Source organism: Colletotrichum phormii (genome assembly GCF_030913505.1).
Source record: "Colletotrichum phormii strain CBS 102054 chromosome Unknown BDP81scaffold_35, whole genome shotgun sequence".
Lineage (NCBI taxonomy): Eukaryota > Fungi > Ascomycota > Sordariomycetes > Glomerellales > Glomerellaceae > Colletotrichum > Colletotrichum phormii.
Genome location: NW_026851477.1, coordinates 199400 through 221053, shown reverse-complemented (window position 1 = coordinate 221053; position 21654 = coordinate 199400). Strand labels below are relative to the sequence as shown.

General features: G+C 51.7%; 9 protein-coding genes and 1 non-coding gene across 10 annotated transcripts; 4 read left to right on the top strand and 6 right to left on the bottom strand.

Annotated features, from left to right (window-relative positions):
* Positions 1 to 117: 117 nt before the first annotated feature.
* BDP81DRAFT_t360 lies at positions 118 to 195 on the top strand. The gene has a single exon. It is a non-coding gene; the product is annotated as a tRNA-Gln (tRNA).
* Positions 196 to 1723: 1528 nt separating this feature from the next.
* On the top strand, positions 1724 to 2829 carry BDP81DRAFT_455309 (uncharacterized protein; the record flags this gene model as incomplete). The annotated part of the gene is made up of 3 exons (XM_060593052.1): positions 1724 to 1967; positions 2025 to 2065; positions 2128 to 2829. The coding sequence occupies 3 exons, from the start codon at positions 1724 to 1726 to the stop codon at positions 2827 to 2829; spliced, it is 987 nt and encodes a 328-aa protein (XP_060438500.1).
* Positions 2830 to 3088: 259 nt separating this feature from the next.
* On the bottom strand, positions 3089 to 3881 carry BDP81DRAFT_455308 (uncharacterized protein; the record flags this gene model as incomplete). The annotated part of the gene is made up of 4 exons (XM_060593051.1): positions 3089 to 3207; positions 3306 to 3420; positions 3537 to 3678; positions 3766 to 3881. The coding sequence occupies 4 exons, from the start codon at positions 3879 to 3881 to the stop codon at positions 3089 to 3091; spliced, it is 492 nt and encodes a 163-aa protein (XP_060438499.1).
* Positions 3882 to 5854: 1973 nt separating this feature from the next.
* Positions 5855 to 8406, bottom strand: BDP81DRAFT_466022 (uncharacterized protein; the record flags this gene model as incomplete). The annotated part of the gene is made up of 4 exons (XM_060594351.1): positions 5855 to 5975; positions 6749 to 6924; positions 7212 to 7916; positions 8053 to 8406. The coding sequence occupies 4 exons, from the start codon at positions 8404 to 8406 to the stop codon at positions 5855 to 5857; spliced, it is 1356 nt and encodes a 451-aa protein (XP_060438498.1).
* Positions 8407 to 9066: 660 nt separating this feature from the next.
* BDP81DRAFT_441306 (uncharacterized protein) lies at positions 9067 to 9737 on the top strand. The gene is made up of 2 exons (XM_060591588.1): positions 9067 to 9456; positions 9519 to 9737. The coding sequence occupies exons 1-2, from the start codon at positions 9168 to 9170 to the stop codon at positions 9683 to 9685; spliced, it is 456 nt and encodes a 151-aa protein (XP_060438497.1). The 5' UTR covers positions 9067 to 9167; the 3' UTR covers positions 9686 to 9737.
* Positions 9738 to 10547: 810 nt separating this feature from the next.
* On the bottom strand, positions 10548 to 11068 carry BDP81DRAFT_334192 (Cyanovirin-N; the record flags this gene model as incomplete). The annotated part of the gene is made up of 4 exons (XM_060585740.1): positions 10548 to 10588; positions 10648 to 10754; positions 10813 to 10826; positions 10901 to 11068. 4 exons carry the CDS (start codon positions 11066 to 11068, stop codon positions 10548 to 10550), a joined length of 330 nt encoding a protein of 109 aa, XP_060438496.1.
* Positions 11069 to 11625: 557 nt separating this feature from the next.
* BDP81DRAFT_466020 (3',5'-bisphosphate nucleotidase) lies at positions 11626 to 12705 on the bottom strand (the record flags this gene model as incomplete). The annotated part of the gene is made up of 1 exon (XM_060594350.1): positions 11626 to 12705. The coding sequence occupies one exon, from the start codon at positions 12703 to 12705 to the stop codon at positions 11626 to 11628; it is 1080 nt and encodes a 359-aa protein (XP_060438495.1).
* A 612-nt stretch (positions 12706 to 13317) lies between these two features.
* On the bottom strand, positions 13318 to 14113 carry BDP81DRAFT_400234 (uncharacterized protein; the record flags this gene model as incomplete). The annotated part of the gene is made up of 2 exons (XM_060588663.1): positions 13318 to 13361; positions 13423 to 14113. 2 exons carry the CDS (start codon positions 14111 to 14113, stop codon positions 13318 to 13320), a joined length of 735 nt encoding a protein of 244 aa, XP_060438494.1.
* A 2652-nt stretch (positions 14114 to 16765) lies between these two features.
* Positions 16766 to 17499, bottom strand: BDP81DRAFT_441302 (uncharacterized protein). The gene is made up of 2 exons (XM_060591587.1): positions 17111 to 17499; positions 16766 to 17008 (listed from the first exon to the last, which is right to left on the bottom strand). Exon 1 carries the CDS (start codon positions 17359 to 17361, stop codon positions 17125 to 17127), a length of 237 nt encoding a protein of 78 aa, XP_060438493.1. The 5' UTR covers positions 17362 to 17499; the 3' UTR covers positions 16766 to 17008; positions 17111 to 17124.
* Positions 17500 to 18559: 1060 nt separating this feature from the next.
* Positions 18560 to 21105, top strand: BDP81DRAFT_441298 (amino acid permease). Its single transcript, XM_060591586.1, has 2 exons — positions 18560 to 19518; positions 19718 to 21105. The coding sequence occupies exons 1-2, from the start codon at positions 19016 to 19018 to the stop codon at positions 20910 to 20912; spliced, it is 1698 nt and encodes a 565-aa protein (XP_060438492.1). The 5' UTR covers positions 18560 to 19015; the 3' UTR covers positions 20913 to 21105.
* Positions 21106 to 21654: the final 549 nt, after the last annotated feature.

Here is a 21654-nt window from a genome sequence, read left to right as displayed (position 1 = left end):
TCGTCGCTTTGTTGTTGCTCTGACGGCGCTCCTAATATAGCCTAAGTAAGGGGGCTAACCGTATTACGGAGGTTTATAGCCTTAGCTAAGCTTAACATAACTCCGGGAGCGGGCGCGGCCGGCGTGGTGTAGTGGCATACACCTGCCAAGGCCTCTGGAGCCCAGAGGTCGCTGGTTCGATTCCAGCCGCCGGCAACTGCTTTAACTACCTGTGGGAAGGGTAGGGCAGAGCCCAATGCGGGGACTAGGACCCTTTCCGGGCCCTCGCCAGGGTTTTCTCATATCCACACCCTCCGACCAAGAAAAAGTGGATATGCGGCGAGTACACGTCGTCAACCAAGTACTGGAGCAGGAATGGTCTTGTACAAATCAGAACATGTACGAGGGGCCTGTTTCGGCAGGCCGCCGCCCTCTCCAGACATTTCCGGCCTTAAGCCGCAAAATTCAAGAATGGAACTGGGGCACCAGCGGGAACCAGGGACAGATAGAACGCATAGTAGCCATAAGGCACGATTTGGAGGACGATTTGAACTGTATCTAGCAATAGTTATAGGGCGACGGCTCTCCACGCCATATACCCTTCGGGAGGTCGGCCGCAAGGGCGGCTGCGCCCTTGCCGCCACGGCGTTAAATATAACAAACAAAACAAACAAACAAAAGGGAGCGGGCGCGACTGAAACCGCTTATCTTAATCCGGGAGCCGGACTGGCCAAAGTACTTTGGAGGCGTTCTAGATCGGCGCGCCTCTTGTATAGGCGTTCTTTGTACGTAGTAATAAGGATTTCCTCCTCTAGGAGTTGTTCTTCCTCTCGTAGTTACGAGAGTCGGTCGCTATTAGTGCGGTTACGGCCCAAAGGAGGGGGAAAGGAGGGGTTAATATCTTCGTCATAATCGTTATATTCGTCATCCTCTAACGTAGTTATCTAAATAATACTCCTCTTATTTTATTATATCTCGCGGCCTATAGAGCCGCGACCTAGTCCTACTAGCTGAACTTGAGGGGGTTCTAGGAGGTTATAAAATAATATCTCTTTTCTATGTTATTATCGCGCTAACTACGCTCTCTCGCTATATCTCGTTTAGGCTAGTATTTCGAGCTTCCGGCCTGGTCCCCTTCGTAGGTAGAGATTTCAGACTGTCAAGTTGGGATGTTGACGCAGGGTGGAAGCTCTCAGAGGCCAACTATAGTTAGGGGTAGAATGATGAATTACTGAAATCTGCTCCTCCCTCGACGTGTACTTCCTGCGCTGTATATATATCTGAGCTACTCCTTTGTTGCTTGGACTCCTTACTACCTCTAACTAGCCCCTATCCGGGAGGGCTCTGACAACTGGGCAAAACAGGCAGTAAGGTCTCATTTGCCAACGCTTGGCAGCGCGTAAGAAGAAATGACCTTGCACCCAATGGTGCCATATACCAGAATCTAACCCGCTAAACTAACGAACCAGCGGCCCGTCGCACCAGCTTCATCTCGTATGGAGGATGATAATTATGCAGCCACCCGCAGGGCTGATCCTTCAGGTCCCCATAAGCTGAATCCTTCGACGAAAGTCCCTTCTTTCCGCGGCGTTGCGGATCCCGTTGTGTATTTCTGCCGAACTGTTTTTCCGCTCATCTTTAATGATCTTGATCCCTTTCAGGGAACCCTGGCATTTTTACGACCTTCTCTCCGCGCCAAATGTCATCACCAAGGAAACTTGTCCTGTCATTGCGCCTTGAAACCATGGATTTTGACGCGACTAGATGGCGATTCAGCCTCCGAGCTCTCGTGACCGCGGCATCTATCGCTGTCCATACGTCTTTCGCGCAAGAATGCGCGTATGAAGGGGGATGGGCGCTCCGAAACGATAGATCGTGTCCGCCCAGCGCACCCGTCGAGTGCGGCACAGGAGCGCAGCCGAGATGCTGCCCCTCAGGCTTCAAATGCACTGGAGATGGTGACTACGTGGGCAATTACTGTTGTGAAGGTTGGTAAATGTTGTTTCGAAATCACAATCGACATGATGCTGATCCTGAGTCAATAGATCCTTCTGACTGCCGGGATTTGTCGCTGAAATACCCTAAGGTGAGGGCAACTGCAGTCCAGCTCCTTGAGCATCGGAACAACGCTGATCCTGAGAATGATAGTGTCCTAATTCAGATTGGATTCTCTGGGGAGTCGGAGGAAAGCTCGACAATGGCGGATGGTGCTGCCAATCCGGGCAAAACGGCACGTACCGCGATGACTCGAACGGCATCGCCCTGCTGTGTACTCCCACGATGGCAACAGCGCTTGGTTCAAACATCTTCTGGGCCGAGACAGTGAGCACCTCATACTGCTCTACGATATCGACTACCTCGACAGTTGCCACAACATCAGCGACTGCGACTGCGGCTTCCACGGCTGCAACCACCACTACCGGAGCTTCCGTCACGGCCGCGATCACGGCCACCACCATGCCGTCGGGATCGAGCGATTCATCCTCAATGTCTACCGGGGCGATAGCCGGGGCTGCGGTCGGAGGCGTTGCTGGCGGAGTCCTGATCATTGCAGGAATCTTTTTTCTCTGGCGGAGGAAGAAGAGAAGCTCGGCTGGTGCAAAGGCCGGAGCAATTCCTGCAACGGAGGCGGGCTCTTCGGCGTGGGCATACGAACGAAAGGATGGACAGGGATACGGAGGAAATGGTGGCGGGGTGAACGAGCTCGCAGTTCCGGAACCACGGGCAGAAATGGATTCCGCGATGCAACCGACTTACGAACTTGATGCTGCGGCATCAAATACGCCTGAATTGGACGCGGCGCACTCTGGTGCGAGACCGAGTCAGAGGGATGATTTAAAGTACCGCTAGAACGAATACAATACCCTGCAACAGGCTGCAACTGCGGAAGAGCGAATATGAACAGACTGGGCACTCAGCGAAAAGGAGCGAGGTTCTGAGAAGACAACTTTCCCCAACCCATTCGCATATGGTACATATCAATTATCCAACGGCAAAGTACGAGCCAAGATGTTCAACGCAGAAGCATAAGCCACCGGTAATGTTTGATCAACAAAGGGAATTCCAGACACCTAGGAGCTCACTATCCGAATTAATTGCCGTCTAGGCGTTACTTTTCCGGATTGACGAAAAGTCTGCACCGAGACTTGTTGCAGTGAGAGAAACCGTTGTAATCCCAATTAACTCCATGCGCGCTGGTTACTGTGCTTAGATACGCTGCTGGCCGACCTGTAGATAACCATTCTCAGGCTTTCGACGTCTAGCACACATTTCTCGTGAAGTTTTAGCTTTCAGGAAGGCATTAGAGAGGAAGATACCTGACTTACCGCTGAGCATTGAGAGGAATGTGAACGCCGTCAGCCCGGTCAAGATAACAGGCACGAGTTGAATGAAAGACGTGGCGTCGTCTTCCTCACTCTGTCCACCCTCGTCGCGTTCAAGCTATCGCGAGTTTTTTACCAATTGCCTTAATTTAATCATGTAATTACCCGAGATCACCACTGTGGTCCCGCAGATTCCAATGCCACCGACGAGGTATGCTCGTACATGAGTCTTACTATACCGTTCGTCTGTCCGTCGCCGCGGTTCCTGCCCTTGCGTCGGTAGCAACATCGGCCCAGCTCTGCTAGTATGGAGATTGCATACCACACGAGAATCATGAGATAGACATTCCAGCCTTGTATGTAATTTCCGGGCGTACTATGTAGGAACGTCCTCGCCGCGGCTGTGCCATTCCTTACTGAGTCGATCAGGGTATACTTGAATTGGTCCACGTCGTTCCCTTACTGAAAGCAAGGCGCCTGTAGAAAGAGTAGACTGTCCGTTTCGTTCTTTGGAGGCACGTTCGTCGGGAATGGAATGTCTTTGCTGACGTTCTGGTTCGACAGGAGGAGCCCGGTCATAATGAATACGGCGGTGATGAAGAAAACCCGCAGCACCGCCAGCAAGGGCTTTTTCCAATAGTCTTTATAAATAACGACCGACATTAAAGGTAGAGGCAGCTCTTTATATAAATATATTCGGGTCTTTTTCAATAGCTTAGAGGGCAAGGATAATTGGACATTTAATTAAGGAGGATTGCATGTTCGTACGTAGAGAAAAGGTATCCTAAAGATGAAGAGGGTAGAATTAGGTGGACGTGCGTCGCTCGCTATGATGCGTCGCTTGCTTGTTACGGCCAGCTAGTCGTAGGGGTAGTTTGCAGAAGTTGAGGCTGCGGAACTGGTAACAGTAATCGTAGTCGTGGAATAGTTTCAAGGAAACTATGTCTGTCAATCGTAAGGGTAGGTAAGGCTTCGGTGATCAATCGTAGTCTTGTCAAGGTAGTAGCTGAAAGCGGATGTTAATCCTGATACGAAGTTAATTGCTGAAGAGCTATGGAAAGTCTGTCCTAGAGTCCGGCTCGAGTCCATCCTATATACAAGTCCTGGTCCTGAACATATCCCTTGTCAATGATCAGTTCCTCTGATCGGGTGAGCGCTCATCGTTCGGCATGAGCGCTCATTGTTCGGCATGAGCGCTCATTACTTGGCATGAGCGCTCATGGCCCCACCATGGTCGCTCATGGCCCCACCATGGCCGCTCATGTCTTATCTTATCATCACGTGACTTGTACCATAGTTCTTCCGTTCCGTGAGAGGGTGCCTAGTGTCCCTTATCTCCTGCATATGTGGTGTATTATAACCGCCGCGAGCCTGCGGGGCAGGTCCTGTTCTTGGTCATGCATGTTGGGTTGTAACATTGCTATGTAAGTACGTTAAACTTTAAAAATTAAATTAAATTGAAAGGGCGCCCTATTAAAGCTTACTCGGATAAAATTTAATTAAGAATAATAAAAGACCTGGATAATAAAATAATAGTTCAAATACATAACTTAGTTAGTTATATAATATAAAAAATATAACTACGTCGAGGGAAAAATATTTTTTGGTAATTCATTATCTCACCCCTAACTGTAGTTAGTTAGCCTCTAAGAGCATTTACCCTATATCAGCATGTTACGAGCAGGTCAAGGCAACCAACTGTGGCACAAAGCAAAAGCTTCGATAATGATGACTCCGGCATCATTGTCCCTTGTTCTGCATTATATAGCTACGCGCCCACAGTGACAAGTTGCGGCGGGCGTAACACAGCACCACTACTTAATAAAGAACTAAATTAGCGACAATATTATAACGTAGTGATAGGCCGTAATAAAACAGCCCTTCCAAAAATTAAAGGTGATAAGGTAGGCTCCGCCTGTAAAGACTTGTTAGTCGCTGCAAGAAACAACCAAGGCTTGGAACCAATCCGAGAGACTGAACTTTGGCGAGCGCGGCCGTTCGGGACTAGACTTCTTCTCATCGCTACTCCACCTTCAATTTTAGCAATCCCGATGTTCTATGCACTTGTTGCGATAAACATAGGCACTCTTACTGGTCATTTTTCATCCGATCACGTTTTACTGTCCGATGACGTTTTACTCTCGTCCAGGTTACATCCAGTATGCTTATAAGGAGGGCAAACGATGTGACCACAAGAAAGACAGATACGGTCTAAACCAAGGATCATTTACCACTGCGGTCCCATGTTGGCAGAGTATGCGGTAGGAGTAGTACGCACCCCGACGCCCGCAATGTCCGGCTCGGGGGGGACCTACCCGCGCTCCAAGCCGCTGATAATCCGGAGCCCTCCAGAAGGATTATTGGTAGTGTTGCAATTCACAATCGGGTTGTAGTGGTTCTTGCATCGCGTAGTCGAGATGGAAGCCCCCATTATGGCTTAGTATCCGTCTCGGTAAGTCACAACCGTAAACGTCGCTGAAAAAAGTGAAGGACGCGAGAGAGCCAAATTACATCGTTCCAGCCAGCTATGGGAAAGGCCAAGCGATTATTTATCATTCTTCAGTATCTGTAAGGGTGTCCCGTATTTTACCAGCACCAGGCTGTCTTGAACCACACTTGATGTATTGTGAAAGTGAAGAGGAGGGCTCGAGCAGGCTGCGTGAAACGCACATGCTAACCATTCTCATTCTGTATCCTCCAGCCGCAACGAGCAAGGATTAAGCCACCCTCCATGTCAGACTAAGCAGCACTTTATCTCAGCCCCGAAGAGTTTGGGGTAGGCTAGAATACAGTTCGCCAACGCCACGTTGGGGGGGACGGCCGATTCTAGCCAGCTTTGGCCATTCCGATGTTCGAGCCTACAGCTCTAGCCCAGGCTGGAGGAATCCAACGCATGATATGCGTCCAGTGGAGGTTCGAGAGGCCAACGAGGGTGTTTTGAAGCAGATCACAGTTGCTTCGGGTATGGAATGTATAAATAATCGAGGCTAGGCGTCTCATGAGATAGGTGATTGCATGCATGATGGTGGCCTCCCCAAGCACCTGAAATTGACGGTACCTTTAGGCAGCTGAGAAGCGGGTAAGCCCTAGGAAACGATGAATACCAAGCACCTATCAGGAGCAAATACCATCCCTCTTTGTCTCACGGAACTACCTCCTGAAACGGGAGTGGGAGTGAGGGGCAGTGGAAAAGCGGAAGTTGAGGGTGGGCTGAGGCCAGGAACTGTATATTTCTAAACGAACAATACCTCATCACTGCATGATCATTTCGGAAGTAAAATCCTTCCATTGGATGAACACATGTACCGACTCTAGAACTCTCTTATCAAGGCTTAAGAGGACTCCCTGCAACGATCGCCTGAAGAGGATTGTTGGCCGCGTACAAGAATCCCAACTTAGCAACTATGGTCAAGAGCCCGGTCGCGAGCAACACGGCAACGGAAAACCCAACAAGGCCAAAGATTTCCAAATGGCCAATACCATTCTTTAGCCGTGGCCCATCTGCAGTCTCAGCGCCAGTCTTCGCATCATGGTGCGGCACGTATTTAAACTCATATTTGTACCCTCCCTTTAGGGTATCCTTGTTCTCTACGATGTAGTCCCAGAACAGAGCTCGGAATGTCTGAAGACCTTGTATTGGTATCCCTATTATGGGGAAGTTGGTTCGAACCGTAGGGTCCTGGGGGGTGACGAAGTATCAATATCTCTGTATTGATTGATTCTGCGTAATGTGTAAAAGGGAGATTCCAACCGTAGGTTAGTTGGGTAGTCGCGGTCTAATTGTACCACCTCGAGGTGGCCCATGCTCTTGCCCTTATCCGCGGTCGAATTGGACTTCCAAACTGACACCTTGCGTTAGTATATGGGAATAACCAAGACTCCATTCAGCTTACATGATAGCGGAATTACCTTGATCTGCCATCTATCCCAAGCAGGGATAGAGCGCGACATATAAGTGATCACCATCAGAGTCCAGATGATACCTCTGATAACGGCATCCCAGTACAGACCGGGTTTCCCAAGCCCAACATCATCACACATCTCATCACCGTTGATGAAGCGCGTTCCAGCCTCGAAAAACTCTTTTGGCTCATGGATAGGAAGAACGCCGTCCAAAGCAATGACCAAGTTGTTGGCTAAAGCTCGAGAGTTCTTGCTCGGGGCAAGGCAGGCTTTCAAAAGTGACTCCATGGATGCTAGTGCACACTCGGGTGTTTCTAAGATCCAGTGGGGAGTTCCTAGGATGTATCCAACCCATCGCCATAGAACGAGGTAATCCAAAGCTTCTTGATGACGGACATAGATACCCTGGCGCGGCAAAGCCAGCCAGACTAGGTTGGTGGAGAACGCGCACACGGATTGCATCGAGTCGAGCTCGTTGATAGGGACGCCGTATTTGTCGACGTCAAAGTATCCGGGACGCTGCGCGTTGAGCTTGAAAATTCGGCTTCGTACAGCGGCGTGAAGTAGCCTGACGCGAACGGCTGATGCGAAGCCTTCACCTCCGGGCTTGATATCTTCAAGGGATTTTGTGACTTGAAGAAGGAGCTGGAATGTCTCGAAAAGTCTGTTCTTGGCAACTTTGGCGGAGTGGCCACCAGTGCGAACCAAGGTCTCTGCCGGTCAGTAGGAGGCTCCCTGTAAAGTGCATCAGTATCTTCGTGGTGAATTTCCAGTCCCCCAAGTCTTCTCGTTCTCAAAGGACACTTACAGTCGTAGCAAGCAATCCTTGAAACGCAAGTCAAGTGACTGCAGCGGGTGCATAGCGGTAGAAGACATCCTGCCCCCGCTTGATCTGGTCCCAGTTAATGCACTCAAGCACGGCGTTGACTTCGTCCCAAAGCTTCAGGAGCCTCGCATCCTTCTCGGGATGGTCACGAAGCAGGGCGTAAGTATCGCGGTCAGGCTGGGGATCTTCCTGCTTCCCCTTGGCGTACCACCCAGCCCGAGGCGGAGGGGGAGGGAACATGCCATCCAGAGCTGTGAGAGCATCTGACCCCACTTCATCGAACTTGTCCTTCAACGGGTCAAGTTGCTCGGCTGACATGTGAAGCTCCGTCTGGCGGAACTTGTAGCCGTATGAATCGACAAGAGAAGGCGCCATTGTAATATTATGTCAATATGCAAGGCGAATAACTTGGCAAAAAGATTGTAACAAATCATTACACGTTCAAAATATCAATGGAGGGTGAGCCCTTCTTAACGCATGCATTTATGTCCAGAGATCGTGTTCAGAAAGCAGTAAGCTACCCGAGCAACTTGCGGGAGCACTAGTCCTGATCTGTGGCATTCGTACTGTTGTCCAACGAGCGGCCCTATCAGCATTCATCCCTGCGCATACCTGAATGTTCCATCCGTTCGAGACGGTCAACAGAATCCCATACTGCATATCCATTCACTCAGCGGACAGGTCGCATGCGACGTCAATGGTAGCATAGAAGGCGGAGAACTATCTGACAGCTCAATCTCCACCACGGCTGCTGCTGCGAGAGCACTAATGAGGTAGCAGGATAGCCGAGAGATGTCAGCGCCAAGGCATAGACTGCTACCAATGACAACCCGATCGTCATCATCCTCCCCTCTGCCGATTCCTCCATCGTTCCCGGTGGAAGATACAATCTTCCAATAAGAAGCGAGGCAAATCGTCCCATAGGGAATGACTTCTCTGACATTCTATTAGCTCACAATCGCAAGTCTAAGGAACACCATTCAAAAACCTAGGTAGGGAGGATCTCATTCCGAGACTCAGATATCAGTATCTTGCAGGTAAGTGGATAATGCATCATGTGCTTCACAAGCATTGTTCACTCATCTCAGCACTTTGGATCAGGCGTGATTGATCAATGACAACCACTTGATAATACAATGCTAATGCTACACATCAAGAACGCCATTGACCCAAATAAGAGCTTCCGTCGCTTATGCGTTGACGCAGTTAAAGGTGGTCAAGCTATAGTATCCGCACTCATTCGTCGTCGTCTTCCAGGCCTTGCAGTCGCCGCACACGCGGTTGACCGTAACTCTACACAGAGAGGCGCTGCCGTAGCCGTTGGCGCCGCGCCAGTCAGAGGTCGTCAGGCCGCGGTCCGCGCCGGAGATGCGGGCCGAGACGGTAGAGCCATACTCGATGGGGTTGGCGTACTTGTCAAACTTGCTATATCCCAGATGCCACAGTCAGTCCAAGAACTCATGCTAGTGGAACGGAAAGGTTCTTACGCCGTGCACTGGCAGTCCTGCGCGGCGGGGCAGTTGCCGCGAGCGACCAGCTCAACGTTCTCAGCGGCAGGCGCACTGGGAGCAGCGTAGGCAGTGGAGAAGAGGGCAATGGCCACGGGGACGAGCAAGAACTTCATGTTGGAGGGAATATAGTTTTGAAAGACTGAATTGAAGTTAGAGAGTTGAGTGGCTAGTGAGCCAGAGAATGAGTGACTGGCGTTGATGGCTAGACTGACGTGTAAATCCCGTCAGTTTTTAACGCCCATCTATATAAGGTCGGTAGGACACCTCATGATGGAAAGCCATCCCAGCAGCTCGGCGTCAAACTAACAGCGTTGTCCCCGAATACCGTCTAGAAAGATTGCGATGAGACGAACTAATTCAATAGAGTTCGGATTGAACCCGATGCTTTGGCGCGCCTCGTCTCATGTTTGACTCAGTAATTCCCTATTGCAGAACGCTGCGGCGAGGAAATCTGTGCTTTCCTGATGAGGCAGAAAAAGGATATTTGATTGATTGTTCCAGACTACGGCACCGGCGGCCCCGGCGTCATCGCTGAGAAATAAGATTAGGCTTCGGTGGTGCCCTAAATCACCGTAACTCGTACTGCGAGTCAGGCTACTGGCTCGAATTGCGGGCGGTCGGTCTGGCGATGCCGTGGGCGCGCGGCCAGGTGACTCGTCAGAGATTAGTTGTGTTGAAAAAGGTGAGATGCAATCTGATAACGCGAGTCATTGCCAAGAAAGCAGTTTGTGAAGCGCTGGTAGTATGCCTTGGCGCTTCGAGCCTTGGCATTACGAGCATGGAGCCATGTTCTTGACTGTTGTGAACACCAATGGTACGAATGGATTCGTTGACTTCAAGATTTGTTCCCCGAGATTCGTTTCACCCTCTTTCACACATCGAGTCTATCCGTAAGTGGAATCAAAAAGCACGGAAAATTCTATTGAATAGCAGCTATAAGGTGCGCTCGCTATGCTTTAGTTTAATAATCCCAGTTCTGAACTAAGCCCGTCAAATGTGAGAGCCTTAGCACTTGAGGTCTCCATTAATGTTGCTCAAGCACGTGTCTAGCACGGTAAGTCAGTGCTTGATATGGCCATGGATAAACAACCTATGATCATCTTACCAAGGTTCAGGGAGGAGGGTCTCTTCGTGCCAGTGGAGTCAGTGCAGCGGCAGTTCAGGACCTTCTTGTCGCCTGCAAGACCGCAGTCGCAGAACTTAAACGAAGGGCTTTCGCAATATGTCAGTACCTATAGTAATCCGATTCACTTCACGACTTATTCCTTACTTGGCAGGACGGCACTGCGAGAGACCACGTCAGTTTGAGTTCAACGGTGCAGCGACTCGAAAGAGCTTGAGTTTTCGGGATAACTTACGACAATCTTGCCTCCGACATTGGCCAGGCACTTGGTCATATCCAGGTCGGTCGAGTAAGAGTCTCCCTCCTCGCTGTCATCGCAGTTCGAGCTGACGGTGGTGGAGAAGTAGGACGTGCCGGAGCATGTCTTGGAGAAGTCGCCAGCAGCGACTTGAAGGGCAGCCATGGCCAGAAGAGGAAGAGTAGCGAGGACACGCATGGTGAATGAGATGGTAAATGAGATAATGAATGAATACTTTTGAAAGAGTGGAAGAAGCGAATGGTCAAAAGAGTGTGAGTAGCAAGTTTGGTGATTCTGAAGGGGCAGAAGATGCGTTCTTTGGAGTTGTGGTCTACTTTATAGGTTTGATATAACAGCAAGAGCTTCTTGCCAAATATGGCCCGGCGGGATAGAAGCACGGAGTACTCCGTACTCGATGAGATGAGTAGTTGCCGAGTCGTGAGTATGTGAAGCTTGATACATTAGGTGGAAACCTTAAACCACTTTAAGTTGCATGACTCTTGTCTCTGCGTAATGCGTGGTAAGGCAGGTGGAAACGGCACCGCTTAGGAATTTGTTTCCACCTTCGGAGACATATTTCGTCTCCCCGATATTATAGGGCGTAGGAAGATTAGAAATCAAGCGGGCGTAGGAAGATTAGAAATCAAGCGGGCGTTGAGAATGCAGGAATCAGTTGTCTCTAAATTTCCGAAAATGCCGACGGGCGACCTTCGCCCTACGTTCTAACCCAAGAGTTCATGCAGGCCTTCCTCCTTCAGCGTTTCCCTCACAGCCTCCAGGACCTTTGCGTGGACTGACGGCGGTGCCGCGATGAAACCGTAGTTTGCCTTCATTTTCCGTCCCGCTACGAGATTTACCGGATTGCCGTCAACGTCTGTGACTTTCCCGCCGACCTCCTCAAAAAGCAGCATGGCGCCCGCGTGGTCCCAGATCTTTGCGAGCCGATCGCGCCGCCTATAGACCCAGAACGTGCAATTCGCCTGGCCCAGACCCAAGGTTGTCCACCGCAGCACCCAACCGAGCAAGTCATTGCCCGGGTACGCTACGCCGAGACGTTCGGCGACTTTTTGGTGGATACCCGGAGCCCCAGACTCGGAGCCCTCGATGCATGTCACTGACACCAGGGATTGCGTGTCCACATCGGCGTGGCGGGGGATCTTTGTGGGCTCGAGATCGATCGGGCCTGGAAGCGGCCGGACGAAAGTTCCGTACCCTCTGACTGCGAACATGATGCTGCCGGTACCGGTGGGGTCGATGGAGTCGTTGTTGATGGGCGCTTTCGCGTCGGCCGAGAGTAGCGGTAGACCGACGATGCCGACGCTCTGCTTCCCTTCCTCCATTAGGCAGACATTGATCGCATAGAGCTCGCCCCGCACAAACGTTTTCGTTCCGTCAATAGGGTCAAACACCCAGAAGCGACCAGTCGGTGAAGGGTCGCTAAGGCCGCACCAGTCAATCATGTCGCACATCTCCTCAGGTGACGTCGGTAGCTTGCATAATGAGTCGGCGGTCTTGTCGTTCTCGACCTGCTGCAGCAGCGCCCATACAGACTCGAGGAGTTTGGGGTTTTCGCGGAGGTCGGCGGCAGACTCCTCGCCCACGAACTTGTCGTCGGGGAAGGCGGCATGCAGTGTGCTCGTCAGTAAGGCCTGGATGGCGAAGTCGGCGACGGTGACCGGGCTGAGGTCCTCTTTTGTGACGACGCCCTTGTCATCTTTGACGAGGACGCGCCGGCTGAGTTTGGCGCCGTGCTGGATGGCTGCGATGGCAGTTGCCAACTCTCGGGCGTACGGTCCGTCCATGTTCGTCGCTGGGTGATGGAGTCTGCCGTGGAGAGCAATGAGATGAGGTGGGTGGTGTTGAGAGGAGCCTCGACGATAGGTGGGGGGAATTTGACAGCGCTGATCAGTGATCGTGCAGAGTGGGTTCGGTGAGTAGGTAGATGATGAGTCAGGCGATTGATGTGGATGCGGATGTTTCTGCAGGTTTGATGTTTGCAACCGTAAAGATGATTGGTAGTGGTGGTAGGCATTTGTGAATGTTAATTTGCGTGAATGTGGTTGAATGCAGTTTCTAGAATGGCGCCGATGATGTCAGACCACAAGGTAAGCTAAGGTAGGCGCGCTTTTCCCAAGCGCCTTCCCGATGCAAATTTTGCCGGAATCCGGTGACGTGGGACCTGGAGGTTATGGCCCCGGCATCGGCGTCGGCAGCCCCGGTTCGAAAAGCGGGTCTGTCTCCGCTAACAAGAGCTTCGGGTCCGATCCAATATGGAGTAGCAACGACATCCAGTGTGGGAAGAGCTTCTACCTGGGAAATAGGGGGTATCACAAGGTCTTGGCTTTGGATCTATGCAAGTAATAAGTTACAATGTTAAAGAGTCGCGTCCTGAGTTCAACTCTTGGCCCCAAATCTCATTTTGGCAGGTCCCATGTGCAGGTTTGCATGATGTATTTCCCTGGTTGATGATCTGGTAAGCAATGCCGCCATTCAAATCACCGCAAGGGATAGATACTTACTGTCTTTCCATGTACGTTTCTTATGGAACAGTACGGCTCGCAAATACCAAAGCCGGACACACCACACGGCCGCCAGCGCATCTCGCATCGCCCGGTCCAGGGACACCAGGATATTGAGGCTGTACATGCCGCTCCTGGACTCCTCAACTGCTAATCTTGATCCATTACCGTCAAGCCAGTCGAACACTTCGTTGTTGCGGCGAACGTCAAACAGTAGCTCTCGCGCCTCGTAGTACTCGGTTCTGTCACTCGCCTTCCGCCGGCCCACCAGCCAAGCCTTGCATTCGCTCTTGCCGATTTTCACAAATCTCAACCCTATGCTGCCGAGGCCGCTGCGAGATGTTGGCTTGATGTAGTACGGGAAAGTTTCCTGGAGGATAGCTGGTGGGCGCTCCAAGTTGAAGATATGCCGTGAGTTGGTAACAATCTCCGGCGGAAGACTCGACTCATTGAGCCGTTTCTTGATGCTGTAGTCGATGCGACTGAACTCCACAAGTCTATCAGTTTCTCGTAAGAAGTCTATCTGGTGGTTGATCTCAAAGATTCCCGGCGCATCCGCATTCCGGGTGTTGGCGGAATGGACGAACCGGCCAGCCAGGCGGAGTGTGTCTGGTGGCAAGCTCTCCGAGACAGTGCTAGCATCCGCCGTATAGTCTGGCGGGAGATCGGGGTTGGTGCTGGGTTCTGCCATCTGGTCTTTCAATCTCTTCTTCTCTGGATCTATGGCCAATGATGACTATCTGAGCTGGTTGAGCAACGACGTTGAGGTTCATGTGCACAAATCAAATTATTGTAGCAGGAATAGTGCCTTGGACATGATACTGGTTGAGTAGATTGCAGTGAAACGGAAGCCCAGCGGTCGAGCGTGGTGGCATGGTTTTGAGCAATGAGGTCATGTGCAACATCGAATGAGCCGTGACAGGCCCAAACAGCAAGCGTTGACCAGACGTGCTTGTTGCACGTGCAAATAGCCAATCAATTGGTTCTTTCCGTCAGCTGCCTAAGTAAGCGGGCGACAGAGGAAAGGTACAAACGCTACGTCGCCCGTACATCAGAATTTGATTGGGTCGTGTGCTCTGTCAGCAACTCGCCCGAACCTCAAAGTGCGGCATAATGTCGGAAATGCCTCAACGTTGAGGTCAGCTGCGCCTAGTTTTTGCCCGAGTTGTATGGTGAGCTGCAAGTTTGTTAATGCAGGCAGCCTTAAAGTCAACTACATTCCTTGCGACACAAAAGAACAATTGCAGTCATGTTCGCGAAATGTGAAGACACACGGAGTGCGTCATTTTCAATCACCCACAAATCACTCGAGGTCCCAAGTTATGACTGAACCCAATTCTCTGTTCTCACATTTGGCGTCTGACCAACAGTCCTTCGCCTTGAACTGATTTCATCATCAATTTCAAGATGCCTTCCGGCTTGCAGTTGATCAAATGTTCGAGAATGACAGATGCGTGCAGCCAACAATTGGCTTCTGTGTATATGATCTCTTGGAGGAGTCGAACTTTAGATTACGATATATGGAGGTCTGGCCCAAATGAATGAGCAAGAGTCACTCTCACCCTGACTTCTGACTAGTGCAGTTGTCTAGCCTTGAGGCAATTCGTTGAAGCACTCGTAGGTGCAAGTCTGCAAGTTGTAGCTTAGTTGTCAGTTGTTTGCTCAGTACAAGCACGGGAACCTGCAGGACCGAGGACGATGTGGGCATCTAGCCCGAAGCACAACGAAAAGTTGCCCAAGAATCAGGCTCAGCCTCACGTAGGCTCTGTGGTAGATAAGGCTGACTCTGTGCTATTACGGGAAGGTTGCAGCTCAAAGTCCCTGCTTGCATACCCGTTCGTGCCGTTCCTGTCAACTCGATAAGGTACTGGTAGGCTCGGGGAGAAGCTTTGTGGACTATCACTGGCCCCGCAACTGTCAGATGCAAAGCCAGGCAAGGGTATTTGGAATTTGCGGCAACTTGGAAAGGAAATCGCAGTCGCAGATCATACTATGCCCTGATAGCGACCTTCGGCATGTTCCTGCAGCTGCTATCTACACCCTAGGCGTCAAACGCTCTCCCTGTTTGATGTTTCTTCGGAGCTTTCCCACCTGATTCAGTCTTCGGTTATTGTTGACAGGCCTTATGTGCTCTTTTGGCCTAACCCGTGAAAGAAAATCGTAGATCTCAAACTCTTTCTAGAGGGTCGGTGTTGTCATTTGACTGCGCTTAGGCAAGGACGAGAACTAAAAGTTCCTGAGGAGTGAAGCGAGCAGAGGCATATTTATTTCACGATGTCTGTCTACATGGAGAACTTGGAATTAGATCACTTCGGCTGCAACTAACCCCCGACTGGGTACCCGAGGCTTGCCTGTGGTGAAAATATGCAGAAAAAGAAAATTATCGGACAGTTGAAGATGCAATTGAGTGAGTCAAGGTGTGGTCAGGTGATCCCCCATGCCCAGGCCTCTTTGCGGCTAACACGTGCAAGGCCAGCCAGGAGATCCTCCGAAGAGGTTGTTATCAAGGGCGAGAAGCAGTTGCGACATTTAATCAAAAATTCGTACTTGGGATAGGTTCACTGGTGCGACATGGATGATGGGTGAAGGATGTGAATACAACCATTGGACGCTGAGTGCAACAAACAGAAAAAACTCAATCCTTTAATTACCCCGAGAGTTTCTCTCGCACAGTGCTCGCCATGGCGAATACATCGCCTGATTTGAGGAGCTAGAGGCGAAAACTCTGCGAAACCTTGAATTCAATCATGGCGAGCACAATCCGACAGCCAGGTTGGCATTAGATAATTGGACAATGCATCCAATTGCTTCGGCGCAATCAGTATCTGTAGCCGAAGCCAGCCGGCCCGCGGATTCCTCGCTACTGAACAATGTCGCTCCTTTGAGAATGAGTCGAGTCTCTTTACGGGAATAAGTCGTCTGACAAAGGCAAGACAGGCGCCTCATGCATGGATCTTTTTCTTCGACGGCCCGAGTATTCGTCGCCTGCAGCGCGTATCCTACGTCATCGAGCGAGAGAAAAGCCTTGCTGCGGATTCAGAAAGCTGCAAAAGGACCAGTAACGCGCCAAGACACACAGAAACGGGTCAAGCGGCAGGCATTCGAGGAACGGCAGAGTGGGGTGTCTTCGGTCCCGCATTGGTGGGGCCGGGCGGTATTGAGAGGGACCCATAATGATCCACTCTACGGTTCCGTTCCAATCATGCCGTCGGTAGCCTCCACGCCGTAGGACTCGGCGTCCTGCGCGTCGTGCCATTCTCCATTCCTCCTCAAGGTAAGACGAGACCTTGGCAAATGGGAGTCCGTCTCTCATAGTTCTTCACCCTTGCGCCCGCCGTCGTTTGCTTGGGGTGCCATGGCCCATGGTGCTTTGCGGCTTTTGCCTGGGTCTGTTTCTTAGGATCCCTACAAAACTCAATGAGAGCGCCCAGCGCCGTGCGCGCACGCCCAGCACCACCTGCCCTATCCTATCGGCCAGACATTGCGGCTCAAACACCACAAGTCCTTATCAGCGCGCTTGATGATCGACCCCTTCGACGTCGACCCTGAATGATGAGCTTCTTTCAACGACGACTCATCAATCATCGTGAGTGACATTCTCTCACCCTCTCACCGGGGACATACCGCTTGCGGTAGGCTCTTTGACGAAATGCCCCTTCCTCCGCTAACTTGCCGCCCACCGACCCAGCCTGTGGGGTCGCCTCATTTCCCCCGTTGGAAGAGCGAAAGTGTCCACATCCCTTGGTTGGGCATTGACTGGCGGCTGCATATAAAGTGGATAATGGTTGAATCTTTTGAGACACGCTCGTTGGCTGGTTTCTTAGCATCTTTGCACCATTGTGCGAAACTGCGAAACTGCGACGAATAGTGATTGGCTACTTGTTGCGTCTTTAGATGACATAAAGACAAATTTTCGTTATTCGTTTTCCACGCTGGCATATTGGCCCAGATGAGCTGGGCAAAAACTACTGCGACTAACTGCGACTAACGGCGACATGGTGTCACGGGATACTCCCAGGATTCGCCCCCAGCCTCGCGCCATTCTGCCTTGGTGCCTTGGTCCTGAGGAAAACTTCTCATCCCACTGATGACTGGTGACTGCGACGAGTGGGATTGTAGGAGTCAGGCATTCTTGTGCGTCGGCATCTCACGGAAACACAAGAACAAAGGGAGATTGGCCACCGTACTGATAAACACGGCCCAGCAGCGACAAGATGACCTTTGGATGAGTCCGTCTGATGCTCATTGGCTCCCTCCCGACAATCACGGTTCAGCGTCCGACACACACACCAAGTGGTCCTCGCCAAACTCGCCCAGCCACAAAGGCACGGACTACTCCAACTGGTTCCCATTCTTTTCCCCTCAGCGTAGTGAACCCTTGTGGCCCTTCGGACAGCGCTGACAAGTGAGATTGGGATGAGCGAGGATTATGAAATCCTGGATGAATCCGTGTTATGGGGGATACGTATCTGATAACCCCGCATAGAATTGCCTGAGATGGCAATGTGTCCCTGCAGATAAAGCTGGAGATTGCGCCTCCCCCAACCTCAATCCTGCGAGGCGAACGCTGCGTTCCGATATCTATGTCACTCTGATATCGATAAGCCGTCGCTAGGGTAGTAGTTATACGTCTTAGTCAAGGCAAACTGATACCATCCCAGACAAAATATCGATGCGGAAGACGGCGACACGGCGACAATTCCCATGTTGGCACGGAGCGACGCGAATACCTAGCCGCACCCATATTCCGTTACCCTCCACTCCCTCTTCCCCCAAGCCCCCGTTCTCCCCCCCCCGTCCAATGGAAAGATGCATTCAGAACCGGACGCTAAGACAGGGAATGACGACATTGCGGAAATATTCTGCCTTAGCCCAGCGCCGTGCCGAAGGATTGGGATGGGGTCGACACAATCCATGGATGGCACGGGCATGGGGGGCGCAACACAACGCCTGCGTACGGAATCAGGGACGAACCCAGTCAAACTCCACACAGACTTGCAACGTTCCTGGCCCTCTGTATGGATACGTTTGGTCGTTGTCCCTGGATTTCTGATGCAATCTACGCCGAGAGCCCGCGGGTTGGTTTGGTTCGACGCCGTCTGTGGGTTGTTCAGCTGCGGAATCCCAAGCAGCAAAAAAAAAAAAAAAAAAAAAAAAAAGCTTTTGCATTGGGTGTGTGTAGTGTAGCCCGGCGCGGCGCATTCTTCTTCTCACTCTTCGGTACACTGTGTGGCATGTGGCACGTTGCCTTGGGAAAAGAGAAGTTCGCCCAGGTCGCAAAAGTTTTTCCCCGGTCGACTGACCAGACGAGACGCTGATCGATCTGCCTGCTGCCACCTTTAAAACTAAACTCTCCCCCATCGAGATTATCCTCGCGTGCCTCCGTTCGAAACGTCTCGTGCTCTCTCCTCCTTCTCCTCTCTTCTCTCCGCACGTCTCTCTTTGTGCCCACGGTTTCCACTTGGCTTGCAAACCGTTTCTTCCTCCCTCCACATGCACTCAGTGGTCTCCTCCCTCCGTCTGTCAACACTACACCTCCACGGGGAAGAGTCCAAGTAAAGCCGTTGCGCTTGAACTAGCTCACTCTTTCACCATGTCGGGTTCCGAGCAACTCAAGGGCCCGGTTGAGACCGTCCCTGGCGACAGGGTCTCTCTCGACAGCTATGGCTCGTCTGTGCGACACAACTCTGATGGCCTCCAGCGCCGCCTGAACAACCGTCAGATTCAACTGATTGCCATCGGAGGCACAATCGGTACCGGTCTGTTCGTCAGCATCGGCGGCGGCCTCGCCAAGGGCGGTCCCGGAAGTCTGCTCATCGCCTATACTCTCTACGCCTGCGTCGTCGCCCTCGTTAACAACTCAATTGCCGAGATGAGCACCTACATGCCCGTCTCTGGTGGCTTCATCCGCCTGGCTGGTGTTTGGGTTGACGATGCTCTCGGCTTCATGGTCGGCTGGAACTACTTCATCTACGAGGCACTGCTTATTCCCTTCGAAATCACCGCGCTTAATCTCGTGTGCTCTTTCTGGAACGAAAAGATCACGGAGCCCGGTCCGACAGCGGGTTTCTGCATCGCCATCATCATCGCATACGGGTAAGTCACAACCAATTCGTGGGAACGATTGACTCTTTTTCCTTCCATTCCAGGGACAAGCGACTAGACCGACCGGACATGCTAGAGCTCGTCGTGTGGCCCGCCCGTGACCCCTCCCATTCTCCTTTTCACCTGTCACTCCTCTTGCCCCGGTGGTGCTTGTTGTGTATGCATGCTAAACGTCAATGTGTGATTCTAGTCTTCTGAATGTTGTTGCCGTCGGCATCTTTGGTGAAGCAGAATTCTGGCTCTCAGGTGGCAAGGTCCTGCTCATCTTCATCCTCTTCCTCTTCACCTTCATCACGATGGTCGGAGGAAACCCCGCCCATGACGCCTACGGATTCCGATACTGGAAAGAGCCCGGAGCATTCGCAGAATACATGACGCAGGGTAACACTGGTCGCATGGAAGGCTTCATGGGTGCTCTGGCCACTGCCACGTTCACCATTGTCGGCCCGGAATACATCTCCATGATCGCCGCCGAGGCGAAGCACCCGAGCCTGTACATCAAGGGCGCCTTCAAGACCGTCTACCTGCGTTTCGGCCTCTTCTTCGTGGGCGCCGCCTTGACTTGCGGCATTGTGATCCCCTACAACAACCAGACCCTCGTCGACATATACATCACCGGAACCGGCAGCGGTGGCACCGCGGCCGCGTCCCCGTGGGTCATGGCCATGGAGAACCTCAAGATCCAGGGTCTCCCCCACTTGGTCAATGCTCTGCTCTTCACTACCATCTTCTCCGCCGGTAACACATACGTCTACTGCGCGACCCGGTCCCTGTACAGCTTGGCGCTCGATGGACGCGCCCCGGCCCTGCTCCGCAAGACCACCAAGAACGGTGTCCCCGTATACTGCTTCGCCGTCACCATGGTCTTCCCATTGCTCTCCTTCCTTCAGTGCGGCAGCGGCTCCGCAAAGGTGCTGAACTGGCTGCTGGCTCTCATCACGGGCGGTGGTGTCATCAACTACCTCGTCATGTCCATCACGTACATCAACTTTTACCACGCGTGCAAGGCCCAAGGCCTCGACCGCAAGACGCTGCCCTACTGCGGATACCTCCAGCCCTACGGTGCCTACGTTGCCCTCGTCCTCCAGACCATTGTCATCCTCGTCTACGGATGGTCCGCATTCCGCCCCAAGTTTGACGTCGGAGGCTTCTTCTCCAACTACACGATGCAGCTTGTGGCGCCTCTCCTGTTCATCTTCTGGAAGGTCCTCAAGCGCACCCACTGGCTCAAGCCCCACGAGGTGGACTTGACGTGGGACCGTCCCATCATCGAGGCCTACGAGCAGCACGCGATGGTGCACGAGCCCCCTACCACCTTCTGGAGGGAGATGCTCCAGATGATTGGAATTGGTCGCAACAAGGTAATTAAGGGCGAGAAGGCTTGAGAGAGTAATCTTAATGATGATGGTGGATGGCGCGTGATACCCCAGTGTGCTAAAATATACGGTCGGCTACCTTACATGTATACAGCGTAATATAAAAGTTACCATCAATTATCGTTCAAGTAATAGTTAAGTGTTCCAGTCATCTCCAAACTGTTACGCTCACTCGGTGCCCTTTTCCAAAACTGTTCAGATCTATCGAAAAAAACCTCGAGCAACATTCCACATGTCGCGACTTCCGCTCAATGCTTGCCTACGCTTCAGTGCTCGCATGGCCCTCTACCTTATGTAACGCCTTGCAGCAGTTGATCGGCGCGGTGGATATTTCAAGTGAGACCGTCAGCGCTGGCACTGGAGGGCACTGAAACACGGCTTCTTTTTCTACTTGGACATTGCCTCGGCTGCTGCGCTCGTTCCAAGAATCCATACGTTTATAAAACAATTTGAAAGTGAGAAGTCCGAATGCAATTGAAACTAGGGGTCTTAATTCACCCGTCGCTGCAGTCTGCAGCACTTGCTTAGTAGTACGTAGACTTTTACGATGTAATGATTACATGTACTTTTAGGCGCTAGATGCGACAACTCCTTCATGCCATCCTAAGACGAAGTGGGACTGCCCGTCCCATCATCGAACATAGCTGGATACCGAACTCCCATCTTATTCTTGCATTGATCTAATAGTCAAAAACAGTGTCACGGACAGTCTATTCGGACCATTTACGGCGTTCAGAAAGGTCTTCCCTTC